Source organism: Limanda limanda, chromosome 7, assembly GCF_963576545.1.
Source record: "Limanda limanda chromosome 7, fLimLim1.1, whole genome shotgun sequence".
NCBI classification, from domain to species: domain Eukaryota; kingdom Metazoa; phylum Chordata; class Actinopteri; order Pleuronectiformes; family Pleuronectidae; genus Limanda; species Limanda limanda.
Window position 1 is genome coordinate 20,921,400 of NC_083642.1, and position 15,785 is coordinate 20,937,184.

The 15,785-nt window shown below is 39.2% G+C and overlaps 1 protein-coding gene across 1 annotated transcript; it reads right to left on the reverse strand.

Annotated features, from left to right (window-relative positions):
• Window positions 1-1,233: 1,233 nt before the first annotated feature.
• Window positions 1,234-14,100, reverse strand: sgk2a (serum/glucocorticoid regulated kinase 2a). Its single transcript, XM_061073972.1, has 13 exons — window positions 13,941-14,100; window positions 11,919-11,943; window positions 11,039-11,100; window positions 10,026-10,083; window positions 9,275-9,358; window positions 6,757-6,888; window positions 6,146-6,258; window positions 6,020-6,056; window positions 5,820-5,906; window positions 5,439-5,534; window positions 4,801-4,956; window positions 4,408-4,497; window positions 1,234-3,562 (listed from the first exon to the last, which is right to left on the reverse strand). The coding sequence occupies exons 2-13, from the start codon at window positions 11,931-11,933 to the stop codon at window positions 3,407-3,409; spliced, it is 1,086 nt and encodes a 361-aa protein (XP_060929955.1). The 5' UTR covers window positions 11,934-11,943; window positions 13,941-14,100; the 3' UTR covers window positions 1,234-3,406.
• Between the last annotated feature and the right edge of the window lie 1,685 nt (window positions 14,101-15,785).

Here is a 15,785-nt window from a genome sequence, read left to right on the forward strand (position 1 = left end):
GTATCACATAATCTTGGCTTCTGTTGTATTTCACTTGTTTACCACTAAGTTGGGCAATTCTACAGTATTGTGAGCTGCTTTTAAAGTTGCATCTTTTCACCTGACTATATTGTCCTGTTACTTTACATATTTACTATTTCTATACATTTTTATTAGGATCATTTAATTTGATATGAGTGATCTTGAGTTGGTAGTTTAAAAAGAAACATTATATGCACTCAGTGAAGTTTCACTGATGACAAGTCACTAAAACAGTTGCACATGTTCACCCCTGGATGCAGCCAGTACAACCACAACAAGTCCACTTCCTCCTTAAGGCCACCACTGCCTCCGAGACGTGACATGTCAATGGGTTGTGTTATGTTTTCTGTAATGAAGTTGTGTTTTGACCCTCAGAAAAATATTTGAAAAGATGTACTCATTTCACATTGAATAAAAAAAACATACAAATGGTGTACAAGCTGTACATGACTGTGAAATAAAATTAGCAATGCTATTACCTACAGAGTGTTTCATTTTTGTATTGTGGTTTCAGTTATTCCACTGTTTGTAGTGTTCACAGATGAAAACAGTTTACTGACACCCTTGAAAACACACACACACACTCTGTATACCCAACCATCAGTACGTCATTGTTAAGAAACCACTGTGCTACAGGAGGTAAGAGGAGCTCCTGTGAGTGTTGTCAACAGAGCTACTGTAAGGATATCACATACTCAAGTGGTCTGACAGGTTTGAGTCCAGAAACACGCAGCATCTGAAGTCCAAGATTTTAAATTATGTGTAAATTCAAGTATTATCAGCAGAATGTGCTTTAAGTAACAGAAGTACTCTACTCAAGTACACTATTATGATTCGTATTGTAAATGCAGTAATGCACTGCTACATACTGTTGTACCGCCGGACATTTGTAGTTATAACTGAGTTAATTTGCAATGTTTTAAGAATATTCAGCTTATTGAATAAATGTTCGACAGACGGACGGGTTCAGATTTTCTTTTTCTCCGCTTTTCCTGAAAGATGCATTCTGTTTTAGAAGCTCTTCATGTTTCAAATAACTATAGTAACAGCTGCGTTATGCACCTATATCTAAATATGAAATGAGGAAACTCAAGATGAATCAAAGTATTGCAACATAGAACAATTACACGCTGGTTAGTCATCAAAAAAACATTGTTTCTATTATGCACACGTCATCATGTGTAATGGTTCAATCAAAAGAACATGTCAATGTTTGGACATCTGTTTGATTTATTAACATGTTTACTATGTACACACCCACACACATATGGATTTTTGTTCTGCAGTCATCAGCCCATAATGCTGCTTCTGCTGGCAGCGTGACAGCTCTGTGTTTACAGGATCAGTCGGGAGTGACAGCTTCTCACGCAGGGTTACATTTTTAGAAGGCAAACAGTGAACAAGCAGAGTCAGAGAAGCATTTCTCTCCTGTCCCAACATTTCATTCATTCATTTAAAGCCGTTGTCTGAGGAAATACTTTGTGTTGTCCCTGTTAGTGTATTTAGTTTCATAGAAAAGCATCTGATCAAGTGTTCTGAGAAATTAAAACTTTCGAGGAGATGAATAGTAACAGGCTTTCATCTGAAATTGCTGCTTCTTTAATATCAGATGCATTAACAAGACTGCATGTGTATATGAAAGACAATAAAAAATCAAACTCAAGGACATCACAGGTATATTTTCTAACTGTCAGCCGCCACTGCCAACATCAAACACCATCCATCTCTAATAAGGCGGAGAGGCACTTCATGGTTTACACTGATAAAATCCCATGGATGCAGAACATAATCCTATTGCTACTGTATATTTACAGATGTTAGATACAGTATTTTCACAACGACACAAACAGTTTTAGCCCACAGACTGTACTTAAAGATGGATGACATGACAGCTCCCTAAAAGTGAAGCCAAAGGGTCATAAATCCTGCCTCCCATGTTAGTGGAACAAAGGTAAAGTCAAAATACACGTAAAATAAAAATATCTCAGATATGGTTTCTCTCTGTGTTCATTTTTCCAGCAGCATGCGATGCAGAATATGGCAGCCTTTGTATCTGTGATATATGGAGGAAGTGGGAATACATCGTCCATCTTTATATATAATCTAAGATGTAGCCTGTTACATTTCATGAAATAAAACTGTCACTGTTTATAATAATGTCCAGAAAAACAATTATGAAAAATGTCCAGCATTGAAATAAAAGCACAATTCACATAAACCAAATAAACAACATAATTTACATCATGTACTGTTTTTTTCCCCCATCTCCTTTGTTTCTTTGATCAAATATTTTCTTCAGGTTTATAAGGAAGAAGAAAACCCAGTTGAATCAATTTTTTCATCACCTGCTTCTTACCATTGGAGTTTTTTTCTTTTCTGTTGTATGTATTGTTTTATGTAGTAAGAAAAACAAATGAAAAGGAAGCATGGGAAGTTTGTGCGGCACAACATTCTGTCCTTGTGTCACAGAGTGAAGCAATAGTTTCCCTGAGAAATCTAATCCTGCAAAACGGTGCAAAATCAGGTCAAAGCCAATAGAGTGCTGAACAATCTGGCAAAAACTTCACACTGATATCTGATGTTAAAAAACGATTTAAAAGGTACATTTTTATAAACTGTCTCCAGATCATTTTAAACAAAATGTAATACATTTCTTTAGGTTTTCTGGATCTCAATTTCAGTTTTAAAGGACACTGGAAGACAAGGGTTGTGCTTTTACACCCCCTCTAGACAGATGTGTGCAACAAACTTTTAACATGTTCTTCATTCCATTGCAAACTAATGTAAAGTTGCTCCCACATCTTATGAGCCCTGTGTATTTGGTAAGATCCCCCACAACCTTCTCTAAGGGCAGGCCAGGGCTATACCCTGATAAAAATCAAGCAGACGGGCGACAAATTAAAGGAAAACCCTGAAAAACTGGTAGAGAAAGAGAACGACAAGTTTTCATAGAGCACAGGCATGAACATGATCTGAATCAGATGCTGTGTCACCTGGTCTCATCCTGACTGGTCTCACTTAGACTGCTCTCTCCACCATCAACATCCGGACCAAATGAGGGAATGTATTTTAGAAAAAATAGGGACCAATCCATCCAGAGACTTGTAGAATCAACGTACACCAAACTTGTTCTGGCGCCTCATGGTGGCCAAACAAGTTAGCAAGGTAATTTATATAGATTCTTCCTTTAATTTGTTGACTGCTGTCTTTGAACCTAAAAAAACACCTCATCGCAGACATTTGGTTTTTATAAAAGGCCCCTTTTTTCTACAACCTCAAGAGAAACTATTTGGAAATTTCCACAGAGGTCAAACATGATAAATACACGGTGGGTACCACGGTGTGTGAGGAGCTCTTGTTTCCAGGAGACTATAACCCAAACGTCTCACAGGAAACTGTCATCGTTGCCGACAAAGGAGAAGCCGTTGAAGGCGTTGTTGCAGCTGGTGCCGGCGTTGAGCTCCGGCGTCCGACCCACCGAGCTGGGAACCATCTCTCTGGTGAACTCTGGATCAATGTGTTGAGTGTCAGCTGGACCTCTCTGAAACATGAGGTCATCAGGTAATGAGGTGAAGTTTCTACTGACAGGTTTTCATTTGTTTCATTTGTTTTTCAGCAGAACGCACGAGTAGCTGTCCTTATATCATCATTGTTGTTACTATGGTTTCATGCGGGTTCCCACACAGGTTTTGTCTTATTTCTGGGTTTTAAATCAATCTCTCAAAGACACATTTTAAAGATGTGCTTTCTCAGGACTTTATTTTTATTTATAAATTTTCTTTAAATCTAGCTCTGATGTTACCAGCTGTTTCATCAGTTTATAACGATTAAATATACTTTATTTTTGACTCTTTTCTCATTTGTAACATTTCCATTCTAATATTTGTGCGCAAATGTTTAATGCTCCATTTTCTTTTCACCCAATCCTTCAGTTTTAACTTGTAAAGCACCTTGTTACTTTGTTGTGAAAAGTGATAGTTTTAAGCTAATTATAATAATAATATTTTCAGTAATTGATATTAATAAGTAAAATAATCTATATATTTTGGGGTATATGAAGATGAAATGATTATCTAATTGTCAGTTACAATTAAAAAATTTAACTGACTAAAATTCTTAAGAGAAAAATATTCTTGACATCTACCACGAGTGACGAGAGTCAAACTCTAACCGAGGCTGAACTGGACTGACGTCTGAAACAGAGGATTAAGGAATTTGAGAAAATGTGCAGTGGATCAGCTTTCGAGAAGACTACAAGAGGGGGTATTGTCACTGAAAAATGGAGGTTAAGTAAAAGATAGTGCAGGAGATATGTGAGAAGGCCTCAGAGTGCCTACAGGGACACACACACAGCTGACTGAAGACAGGGAGCAGGAACAGACTCACCACATTGGGGTTGTAGGGAGGAGTGATTCTCTTGTGGTCGAGGTCGTCCCAGTTGATTGGAGCGAAGAAGGTGTGGTTCTTTATTTCTAACTATAAATAAAATAAAGAAACGTACTGAATATGATTTTCAGAACTTCCTATCAAGATTTCAGATTCAAGATTGTCATAAATGATTGAGAAATGCTGAAGCATTGTCCTTGAAAAAAGTCAAAACCCTTAAAATAATGTCTTATATTATCATGAAGGGCTAAGACTAGTCCATGGTTAAAGCTAAATTGAATGTAGTTGCCCTTTGAAATGATCCTTTGTCTCAGACTAAGCTTACGACCCTTCTGGCAAAGCATCTGTCTTGTTTTTGCAGCTACAGTTGAGAATCATTTCGATCACACTCACAAAGTCAGCGATGGCCCCAAGGCGTCGGTGCTGGTCCTTCTGCAGGAGACCCACCAGCAGAGAGCACACGGCCTCAGACTTCCCCTGAGGCAGAGACAGCTTCCTGTGGAGGATTCCTTCGTACATTTCATTGACGTCACGGCTGTAGAACGGAGGCTGAAGCAAAGGGACGAGAGCAGAAGTCATTAGCGTCATGCAATTCAACTAAGCAAATTTGCTAAGATACAGTACATTCACACCTAAGGAAACTGAAATTTCATGAGGGATATATAAGTTTGGTCTTATACCAGCTGTGTGTAAGGGAGATGAAGATGAAGACATTTTATACGAATGAAAAACATGCTGAAGCATCGAGTTTGACATTTGACACCTTAACTTGTACATATGGACTGAATGTGTAGTATTTACTAGTAGGTCCCCACAGCATGAGTAATACCTATACACACACACACACATACACACAAACACGCACACACACGCACACACACACACACACACACACACACACACACACACACACACACACACACACACACACACACACACACACACACACACACACACACACACACACACACACACACACACACACACACACACACACACACACGCACACGCACAGGCACAGGCACACGCACCAGACTGTAGATCATCTCATAGAGAACTGCTCCCAGACACCACCAGTCCACTGTCCTGTCATAGGGTTCCTTACGAAGAACCTCTGGAGCCAAGTACTGCAGATGGAGGGATGGATAGAAAGGAGGGAAAGAGAGAAAACACTATTAAGGGAAGGGAAGACAATATTTACTGCACATGACCTTTATAATCTCTGGAGTCAGTATATTTGAATCGACTGTTGTCAGTTTGGTGAAAACTGGCATCACTACAGAGTCACTCATTACTTTGAAAGAAAAAAACAACCCTCCTCTTCAAAATGTTCAGAGGACATGGATGATGCATGTATGTAATATGACAGATTTGTGGTATGATCGTCTCATGTCCGTATATTTTTCACTCACTTCTGGAGTCCCACAGAAAGTCGAGGTCGTTCCCTCAGGCTCCACACCTTCTTTACACAGCCCAAAATCTGTCAGTACCACATGGCCCTGCAAACACAGATATGAGCATGCCTTCTTCACTCAGATCAATTATATATATATATATACACATACAGTATTTACAATAGTGACAAATACAGATGCAGGGATTTCTGACTTGCCTGAGAGTCAAGAAGAATATTCTCTGGTTTCAGATCTCTACAGTGAACATGAACAAGCAGATCATCATTATAAATGATCATCATATGTGAATTTTGCTTGACCGTGAATGTGCGAGTCTGTCGGACCTGTAAACGATGTTGAGAGAATGAAGGTATCCGATGGCGCTCGCTACTTCCGCGGCGTAGAACCTCGCTCGGGCCTCAGAGAAACATCTCTCTCTCTGCAGGTGGAAGAACAACTGCAAGGGCAGGAAGAGAGAGAGGAGGAAAAAGAGGGAAAATGACAGTAAGTGAGCCAGCATGGAGAACCCAAACACATATATCATGCAAAGCCAATATTAATTTGAACAGATAATAGTTAACTTCATGGTGTTGGGTAAAAGACCAGGTCATCAGCATAGAAGGTGATTTAATTTGATAAAATTAAATAGAGGTAAATTTATCACGACATAGTTACTGTGCAGCCTGTTGTGCAAATGTCAGCTGAATAAAGAGGTAAACAAAAAGTACAGTCCAGCAAGTGACATGTCATCAAACCAGAACTCCAGTTTATTCACAGTCTAGCTGTTTTAATTTCTTTCTCTGGTTTAGGATTAAAAAAAAACAGATTTTGAAGAAATAAACGTTGTTATTGTTAAATGTTTTAATGATTTCGCTCCTCCAGACATTGAGGACACATTCACTGAGTTCACCCTCGTCAGACCTTACATTGAATCAAATCAGTCTAAAAAACGTACCTCTCCCCCGTTGACATAGTCAAGGACAAAGTAAAGTTTCTCAGGTGTCTGGAAGGAGTAGTGGAGCCGAACCAGAAAGGGATGTTGGAGACTCTTCAGCAGCACATTTCTCTCGGCCATGATGTTCTTTTGCTGAAGAGAGAGAAGAGAAAGAGGTGAGTCAGAAGGTAGAGAGGGAGAAGAGGCGGTTCAGAGCCAGCTTTTTACGTCCGTAGCGCTGTGTGGCATCGATTGTTTTTCTTTGGCCTGACCTACTTTGAATATGTCCTGTGTTTTCATTAATCGTCCTCCTTTGAGAAGCTCTCTGTCAGTTGTGATATCAAACTGTAAATCATTTCCTGATCTTTCCGTTTTCATCTTCTCTTTTTCACTTAATGGCTTTCAAATTTTGATCTTTTTCTTTTTCCGCTTCATCCCTTGAATTTCTGGGGACATAAGTCTGGCATTGCTATGTTAAGTTATCTCTGAATACGTTTAGATTATGGGCCAAACAAGAGGAAATAAATGACACCACCTGTAAATCACTGAGCTGGTTTAGTGCCTCTGTATTTATCACATGATTCATGATAAATACATGATACGTGTTGTTCCTGCCTCCTTTCTGCTGAACACGGTTTACAACATGCTCCAAGAGGACTTAAAGTCCTTTGACTGTAAATGACAGCACACTAGTGAAAGTACCTTTGTTTTCTTTGATGATACAAAAAGAAAAAAGTGTTTTGTCTTTTGTTTCTTTAGCCTGAAGTTACAGTGCACACATTTTGAACAAAAACATTATGTGAATTAGTTATTTTTATGCTAAAGTTTTAGCTTCCTATGATACACAGGGTAACCCCCCCCCCCCCCCCCCTTCTTTTGGAAATGTTATTAATTCATACAAATCCTACTCTATCTGTTATGATTTCACTGTGTCACTACGTGCAGGGGAGGGTGGGAATGAGGATTTAAGGGCATGGTCGATTGTATCTAATGACGCCCTATTTTTGTTCTCACACTGCCCAAAATAAAAAGAGATTATAAAGTAAAAAGATGGAGGATGATAGGTGAGAAGTCTGAGATGTAAAAGTGCATCGGAGAGAGAGAGGAGTCACAAGAGGGATGTGAGGAGGGGGAGTAGAATCACGAGGGAGAGGAGTACGAGGTGAAGAAGAGGAGATAACGCAGTGTTTAACCCAGAAGGAAGTGTTTCTCCTCATACTGGCACCCCCACCGGGAAGAGTGAGAGGAACCACAACACTGAGGTGGCCAGTTAGAAGAAGTCAGAGTGAGAATTACATGTTTCTAGACAAACAGGCTGTAAACTGAAGTGTTTTTAACCTGCTAGTTTGTGGGACATGGTCAAGTTTTTGGAGCAACTCAGCAATAAATAAACAAGAAATCATGTTTCTTGATTTGCTTACAGGCAGTGAACCATTTAGTGTTTCAGCTGTGAATGCAGCAGATATTCTCAGTTGTTAAATGTGGAATTCTATATTAAATCTTAATCTAAAGTGTTTTAATTTAGGTTTTAGACATGTACATAAAGACTTAAACAGAGGAAGGACGCGGACAACCTGTCTTTGTTCTAAAAACCACACAACACACCAAGTGTTTGAAGCAGATCATTTCAGAGAGTTGTCTGACAAACACCGAAGTCGCACTGTTATTTTCTAGGAGTCATAAAAATTGTCCTTTGTACAGAACAAGCCGTAGATTAGATAAGATTCAGATTGTGTTGCTGGGTCAAAACTCTGTTTACTAATAACACTCAAAGATACTTGTACACACACACACACACACACACACACACACACACACACACACACACACACACACACACACACACACACACACACACACACACACACACACACACACACAAAGATTTGTCCTCTTGGCTCATGTTGAGATATTTTCCACCTTCACCTCCTTCAGCCAGCAGTTCAAGCTTCAGATTGAGGGTTGATATCAGTTCCAATGTTTAATGTAATTTTTGTTTTAGTGTTTATGTGCTTTTGTCTATATATTATTTTACTCATCATTGTACTTTTGTGCCTTCTATGTACCTTTCTCTATATTTTCATATAAGCTATCATACAATTCTGTCAGTGATTTATTAACTATTTGTGCCTAAGTGTGTGTGAATGTACTTCTGCATTTGTATATGTAATTTGTATGTTGTTTAAAATCATCAAGCAGATAAAAAACTAGCCTGCATGGCTAAAACTGGCACAATTACATGTTGGACTTTAGCATGATTACATGTTGGACTTTAGCATGCCGGTTAATGAATGTGCAATGTCCCTTTTAAACATATCAGCAATATGTTAGCATTTCTTTTTTAAATAGTGTGTTCTGATGGAATATAAATAAAGATTAGTCTTTTTTAGGCCTGATCACAAAGTCAAAATGTTTGTTTCAATAAAATCAAAACTGTTCTTTATCGAGCTGAGGACCTGAGCATGAGAACTAAAGTGCTTTAACGTGACTTTAGAAAGAAGCAGCCGAGATCAGAAATGTCCGCGACGGCAGTGCCCACCTCTTTTTTCTTCAGGATGACCTTCTTCTGCAGCACTTTGACGGCGTAGAATTTGCTGTCGGCTTTGAGCTTGGCGAGCAGCACCTGCATGAGGGGGTTTGTTTGTTAGTGCTTTGTTTGGTAAACAGTCGGCGCCACCATCGCCACAGATCGCTGTCAGGACACTGCATTAATCCTCCGTGAGATCAGCACACATACAACACAGATGCAGGATCCGTGGAAACAGATGATCCTGAGAAATGAGAGGTGTTTCATGCAAAAAAAAGAAGACATCTCCGTCCTATGAAGAGAATTAACACTATTCGTGTGTTGAAATTAAAAGCTGCTGTATTGGTATTAAGAGGGCGTTGTATAGTTTATGTGAAACCCTTCTCTGCTGCTGTCTCACTCCACCGTTGACTGGCTGATGTTTGGGCCTCAGTGGACTGTACAGTTAATCATTCATGAAGCTGGCAGGACATTGTGATCAGACAGGGCCGAGCTGGTCCGCTCTCTGACCCTGTGAGCGGCGTCAGCAACAATTAAACTGAGCCCACAGAGAATTACCGTCAATCTATATGAGCCGCCATTAATACGTGCACCACAGATTTACTTTCATGTCCTCAGTGCAAGGTCACAACACAGAAGCCTCGTCTGCTTTCAATCACTTTCACTGACGAGTCTCTGCTGGAAAGCGTGTGACCTGAATGAGTCGCAACGAGGAAACATTTTCAGACACAGGATCATAAATAAGTAATGGTTGGAGTGTCACCTTTCCAAAGGTCCCCTTGCCAATGACAGTCAGGAAGTCAAAGTCAGTGGGCCTGGCACTGAAACAACAAACAGGGTAATGTATTAAATGCATCATACATGATTGCACAATAACCGCTGAAGAGCTGCATCTCTAAGAGCTGGAAAAGTTACCTGCGAAAAAAGTAAGTTTGCTGAAAATGATTCTTCCCAAAAAGTAGCCGTTAGAACCTCCATCATGTTTTCATCCCTGTCCATTTGTTGGTTTGTTAGTTGAGAGCATTACACAAAAATAACTACGAAACAGATTACCATGAAAGTCGGTGGAAGGACTTGGTATGGCTCAGGGTAGAACCCATTGGATTTTGGTGCGGGTCCGAATCAGGGGGAGGAGAAAGGAATGTATTCTCCTATTCTTTTACATTGCCTGAATTCTCAGATAATAATTCATGAGTGTGTGAAGTGTGTTGCAGCTTGATTGAGTTCAAAGGGACTGTTGGGCCTTGGTGGAGGTAAAACCGAACATATTACACAAACCATTAAATACGCTCTGTGTAGGATTTTTACTGATTTGAGACACAAAATATAAAAAAATGATCTGATCCAGAAGGAGGGATACTATCACATAGTGACAGCTTGTTACCTTCATCATGGAGGTTATGTTTTCCCTCCTTTGCATTTGTTGGTTTGTTTGTTTGTCAGTAGGATTATGCATAAACTGCAGACGAGAAGAGAGCGGACATGTGCAAAGAAAGAATAACCTACATATTGATGGTGATTCGAACACATTGGTTGATCCAGGATTTAGTTTTTTATCCCTTTCTTTAACATTATTTTGGAGATTGTCGCTTTTTAATTTCACAGGGAATAATTCATGGATCTTGATTTAAAAACTTGGACGCATAAAAGGGACTCATATCTATGAGTGTGGGTCATTTGGTGCGGTCAAAGAAGATTTTGTTGTTTCTGGATTTGGAGCTGTAATGAACAATCCTCGAGAGTGATATACTGGAAGGTGAGAGCAGAGCTACTGACTGAGGGTTCGCTGAAGGTCCCAGGTTAACATCTTCTTGAGACGAGGAGGATGGTGACCGTATCTGGAGAATGAAAAAAAATTACAATTCAACACACTGCGGATTGAAAACTACATTTTAAAATAATTTCAAGTGAAATGAAAATATTCAAATCCTCGAGAAAACATGTACTACTACTTACTACTCCACCTATCAATCTACATATCTCTCTATCTATCTATCTATCTATCTATCTATCTATCTATCTATCTATCTATCTATCTATCTATCTATCTATCTATCTATCTATCTATCTATCTATCTATCTATCTATCTATCTATCTATCTATCTATCTATCTATCTATCTATCTATCTATCTATCTATCTATTATCTATTATCTATTATCTATTCTATCTTCTCTACGTTGGCATAAGAACATTGTGCATTACAACAATCCTATAATAACTAAGGTGTGGGACAGAACCAGCCCTTTTTCTTTTCTTTTTATTAGAATCACTTTTTTTTAGATTTCAACTTTTTAAAAGCACAATATGGAGTTTCAAATTTAGGTGGCTTCCTGTGAACATCCGTTGGTATGAGTGGTTTAATATGAGTACATCAAAAAAGAATACATTTTAGCTAGGAAAGAGAATTGTCTTCACAAACTGGTAAACACAGAAACAGGCAACAAAAGCAAAGAATATTGTTCCTGGAGGTAAGAAGATGAAGGTATGGAGACACCCTGAGATGACATGTGCTTATACATGTATAATGTGACATGAAATAAAATCACATCAGAGCGAATACACATTAGAAGCAGGTGCAGACATTTATAATAAGTAGAGTTAAAACAGACCAAGACCCAAACATAAAAAAACCCAAACACTTAAATGTACTCACATTACAGTCTGCCATTCCACTCCCACTGCAGAGTCAGTTTCATGAGAGGAGAGGAGAGGAGAGGAGAGGAGAGGAGAGGAGAGGAGAGGAGAGGAGAGGAGAGGAGAGGAGAGGAGAGGAGAGGAGAGGAGAGGAGAGGAGGGAGAGGAGAGGAGAGGAGAGGAGAGGAGAGGAGAGGAGAGGAGAGGAGAGGAGAGAAAAACTGTGATGAACAATTTGTTATTCAAATCAGCTTTTATCCTTTCAACTTTGAGATGCTCAGAAAAACTCATAACCACCTTTTCCATTATGTCTGGGGAGTGTGCGCGCTAAGTGTGTGTGTGTGTGTGTGTATGTGTGTGTGTGTGTGGTGTGTGTGTGTGTGTGTGTGTGTGTGTGTGTGTGTGAGAGAGAGAGACACCACAAGGATGTGGAGCGCCTGGTAATTTGAGTTTGTATGAAACAAGACACACAATGGACATTGGGGAAATATTCTGTGTGTGTGTGTGTGTGTGTGTGTGTGTGTGTGTGTGTGTGTGTGTGTGTGTGTGTGTGTGTGTGTGTGTAGGGACTGTATCATTGAACATGTTTACATCATAAATATTGCTGTTTCAGTTTAATTTGTCAAAAAATAGGGGATCACCAGGCCCTGTCTCTCTCTCTCAAACACACACAAAATAAAAGTTGCAATTATTCTCTTCATTTCTTCAACATCTATTCTAAAGGCATAGAAAATAAAAGATAGGTGACACTTTTGATATTTAACGGTTTAAAAAAGACAACTACTGAACTCTAAATCTATAAATTTGATGAAGACACTCAAAAATGACCCAAATGTCATACATCCTGACAAACCATACAAGAAAATAAGACAATATGGCAACAGACAAAAAGCATCTACAGATTACATTTGGGAGCAGGACAGACGTACTCTGGGTACATCCAGTTTGTATTCCTTTTCCTGATTTAAAGTCCTCTGTGTGTTATCTGAGAGAGAACTGAAGAATTGCACAATCTGTCCTTCACATCTATCACTTTCCTTTCAACAAGAGACTTTCTGATCTTATACACATGTCATTAAGACTTTTTTAAATTACACTAGTAACTTTAGCTTAATTATTTGAAAATGTCCATTCAGCCAAGTTGTTCTCACGTTGGATGCAGATCTACCTGCACAAACCACCGTGTTGACATATTGAATACGGTAACAGGACATGAGCTGGTGTTCATTACTATGTAGCTCATAAAGCTGAATATATATCAAATGAAATATTACAAAAGGGATTTTCTTCTTTGCAGTTTGGATAAAGCCTGAATAATATAATGCATGATTGACAAGAAATAAGAGCAAGGAAGAGCTAATTTAACAATAAGACGGCATGTCAGCAGCTCCAAATGATCTCAGGAATAAATGGAGATAAACGTCTTTAAATAACAACCATTATCCACAGGCACGTTAATCTATTTGCTGCAAATAAAGGTAAGCAACAAATAGCTGCTGTGTGTCCAAAGGTTTACTTCACAGAGCGAGTAGCAGACTGTGGATCATTGAATCAACACAAAACTAAAAATCCAAAACATCCGCCACCGTAGAACAGACAAGAGACATTTTCATTCCCAGCGTGGAGACCCTGACTCAACATTTACATAATCCTTCAGACGTTTTAAAAAATAATCTGAATCTCTTTATGTACCCTTATAGAGCTTTCTTTAGAATGTATCATCATAGACTTTTATTAAAAGATACAAAAAGAAGTTACGCTACAAGTCTCCAAGTTAAGAGCACATAAAGCACACATTCAGGAAGGATTTTCTTATCACAGCCTGAACTCTGCCTAGGCTAATAGTGATATCACAGGGAGATCAATGACCTGATGGGACTATAAACCTGATAAGTATCTAGACACCATCGTCTATTGGAGCACACTTCTCCAAAAACACCACTAATGAGGAGACGAGAGAGGATCTACAGATATGTTGCAGAAAACAGTCTCTGTGCTGTAGAACCAAACCACAGCAATGTGAAATCAGAAGTTTGCTCACCTGTGTGCAGACACTTGTTCGGGTTCAGGACTGAGGCTGATCTCAGGTCGGATCTCTAACACAGTCAGTCAGTATGAAGAAGGTTCACTTCAACAGAGTGAATCATTGATGGACACTTTCTGAGTTTAAAACACCTGAGAGCGGCTGTTTACACAGGCGGAGCTAGTATGTGTGTGCAATGTCCTAACAAGGATAGAGGTGTAACCTTGCGTGTCTCGTCCACACGTCAAAGTAAAGTCACACACGGAAGCAGCCTTCCTTTCAAAATAAGACAAATAGCAAGAGAGCTCTATTTAACTTTTGAAAATTATTTCATGTTTTTATGTAACTTTGCTCTTATCGCTGAGCTGACCTGTTCTTCTCAACAAGTTTTATTGTACCGTTAACCCTGCTTTAATTAACATATGACAGCAAAAACTTGTGTTTACACACACACAGACACACATATATACATTTAAATATATATAGTTACTTAAACTTGATTTATGAAAAACCTTTTCAACAAACGCATATTAAACCTGCATTCTAGTGTCAAACCCTGGACATGCATCCCTTCAAAGTGAAGCTCAACATTAAAGTGACGTCACAATAAGCAAAACACATCTTAAGAAAGTGTGACCTTAAAACCCTTCAGCACATTTCCAATCCTGCTGATAAGCATGCTTTTATTTTGAAAGCACCAGCCTGCAGTCTTCTTGGCCTCCTCCCTCCAAAGGATACAGGTCATGCTCACACATGCTGAACCCTCCTGTATGAAACATTCACCATCCAGCAGTTAGCTGATGCTCGAGTTCAGCTGGGTCAGGCTGCAGCAGCATGTCACCAGCGACGCCTGTTCTTCCTCTGCAGCGGGACATGAAGGAGAGAAGCAGCAAGAGCAGAAAGGGCGAGAGAGGAGTTGACACCCCCACAGACGACTGTTGCTGACAATATGGTGGATGGGGGGATGTGATGCAAGCAAAATAAGTTTATAGTCAATAGTGCAACACACAGAACACACCTGCACAAGCACAGGAAATGCAATGTCTGTGTGTGTGTGAAATCCATCATATAAAAGAAGAAGCAGACTATGAATCAGACAAGACAGCTTTGGACGTTTATTAATTCATATAGATTGAATGGCATTTGTGACCCGAGATTAACTTCACTCGCTCGCACACACACACACTCTCTCTCTCTCACACTCTCACACTCACACACACACACACATGTAAATCCCACCAGAGAGACACACAAAGAAGTCATACTCCAGGAGCCCTTAAAACTTTCCAGTAAAATAACTTTCATCTAACAATATCAAATCCATACTTTTTTTTTAAACCTTTTTTTTAAACCTACCTGTAAACATTTGAAAGCACAAACACTCAAATCTGAACAGTAGGCAGCTCCACTGGCTCCATGTCAAATCCATGTTTATAGTGCTCACATGTGGATTTTTGCACTCTCTGGTGACCAAGTGTGAGAACATCATTGTGTAAAAATCCACTTGGGTTTCACAGTTGTGCTAACATGCCAATGCAAAGTGTCCTTTTTATCTATTAAGATTTGTAAAGAAAATCACAATTATTTTATTTTTTTGCAAAAGTAAAAACACTGTTGTTTCTGACTGTAGATTGGAGGGTAAGATTTTAAATGAGAGCTCTGGTAATCCACTCAGCATTCACAGTAATGATGCAGCGAGAGAAAACAATGTGGGGAATTTAGAGGCAGAAAAAACAAATGACGAGCTCACGGTTTTCTCTCATCTGCCACGATAGTCTGAACAAAGTAGCTTATTTATTGAACTTCCATCTTGTTCTATTAGAATTAGTCTGATAACAAAGGAGCAGCAATATGAAGTGTTGC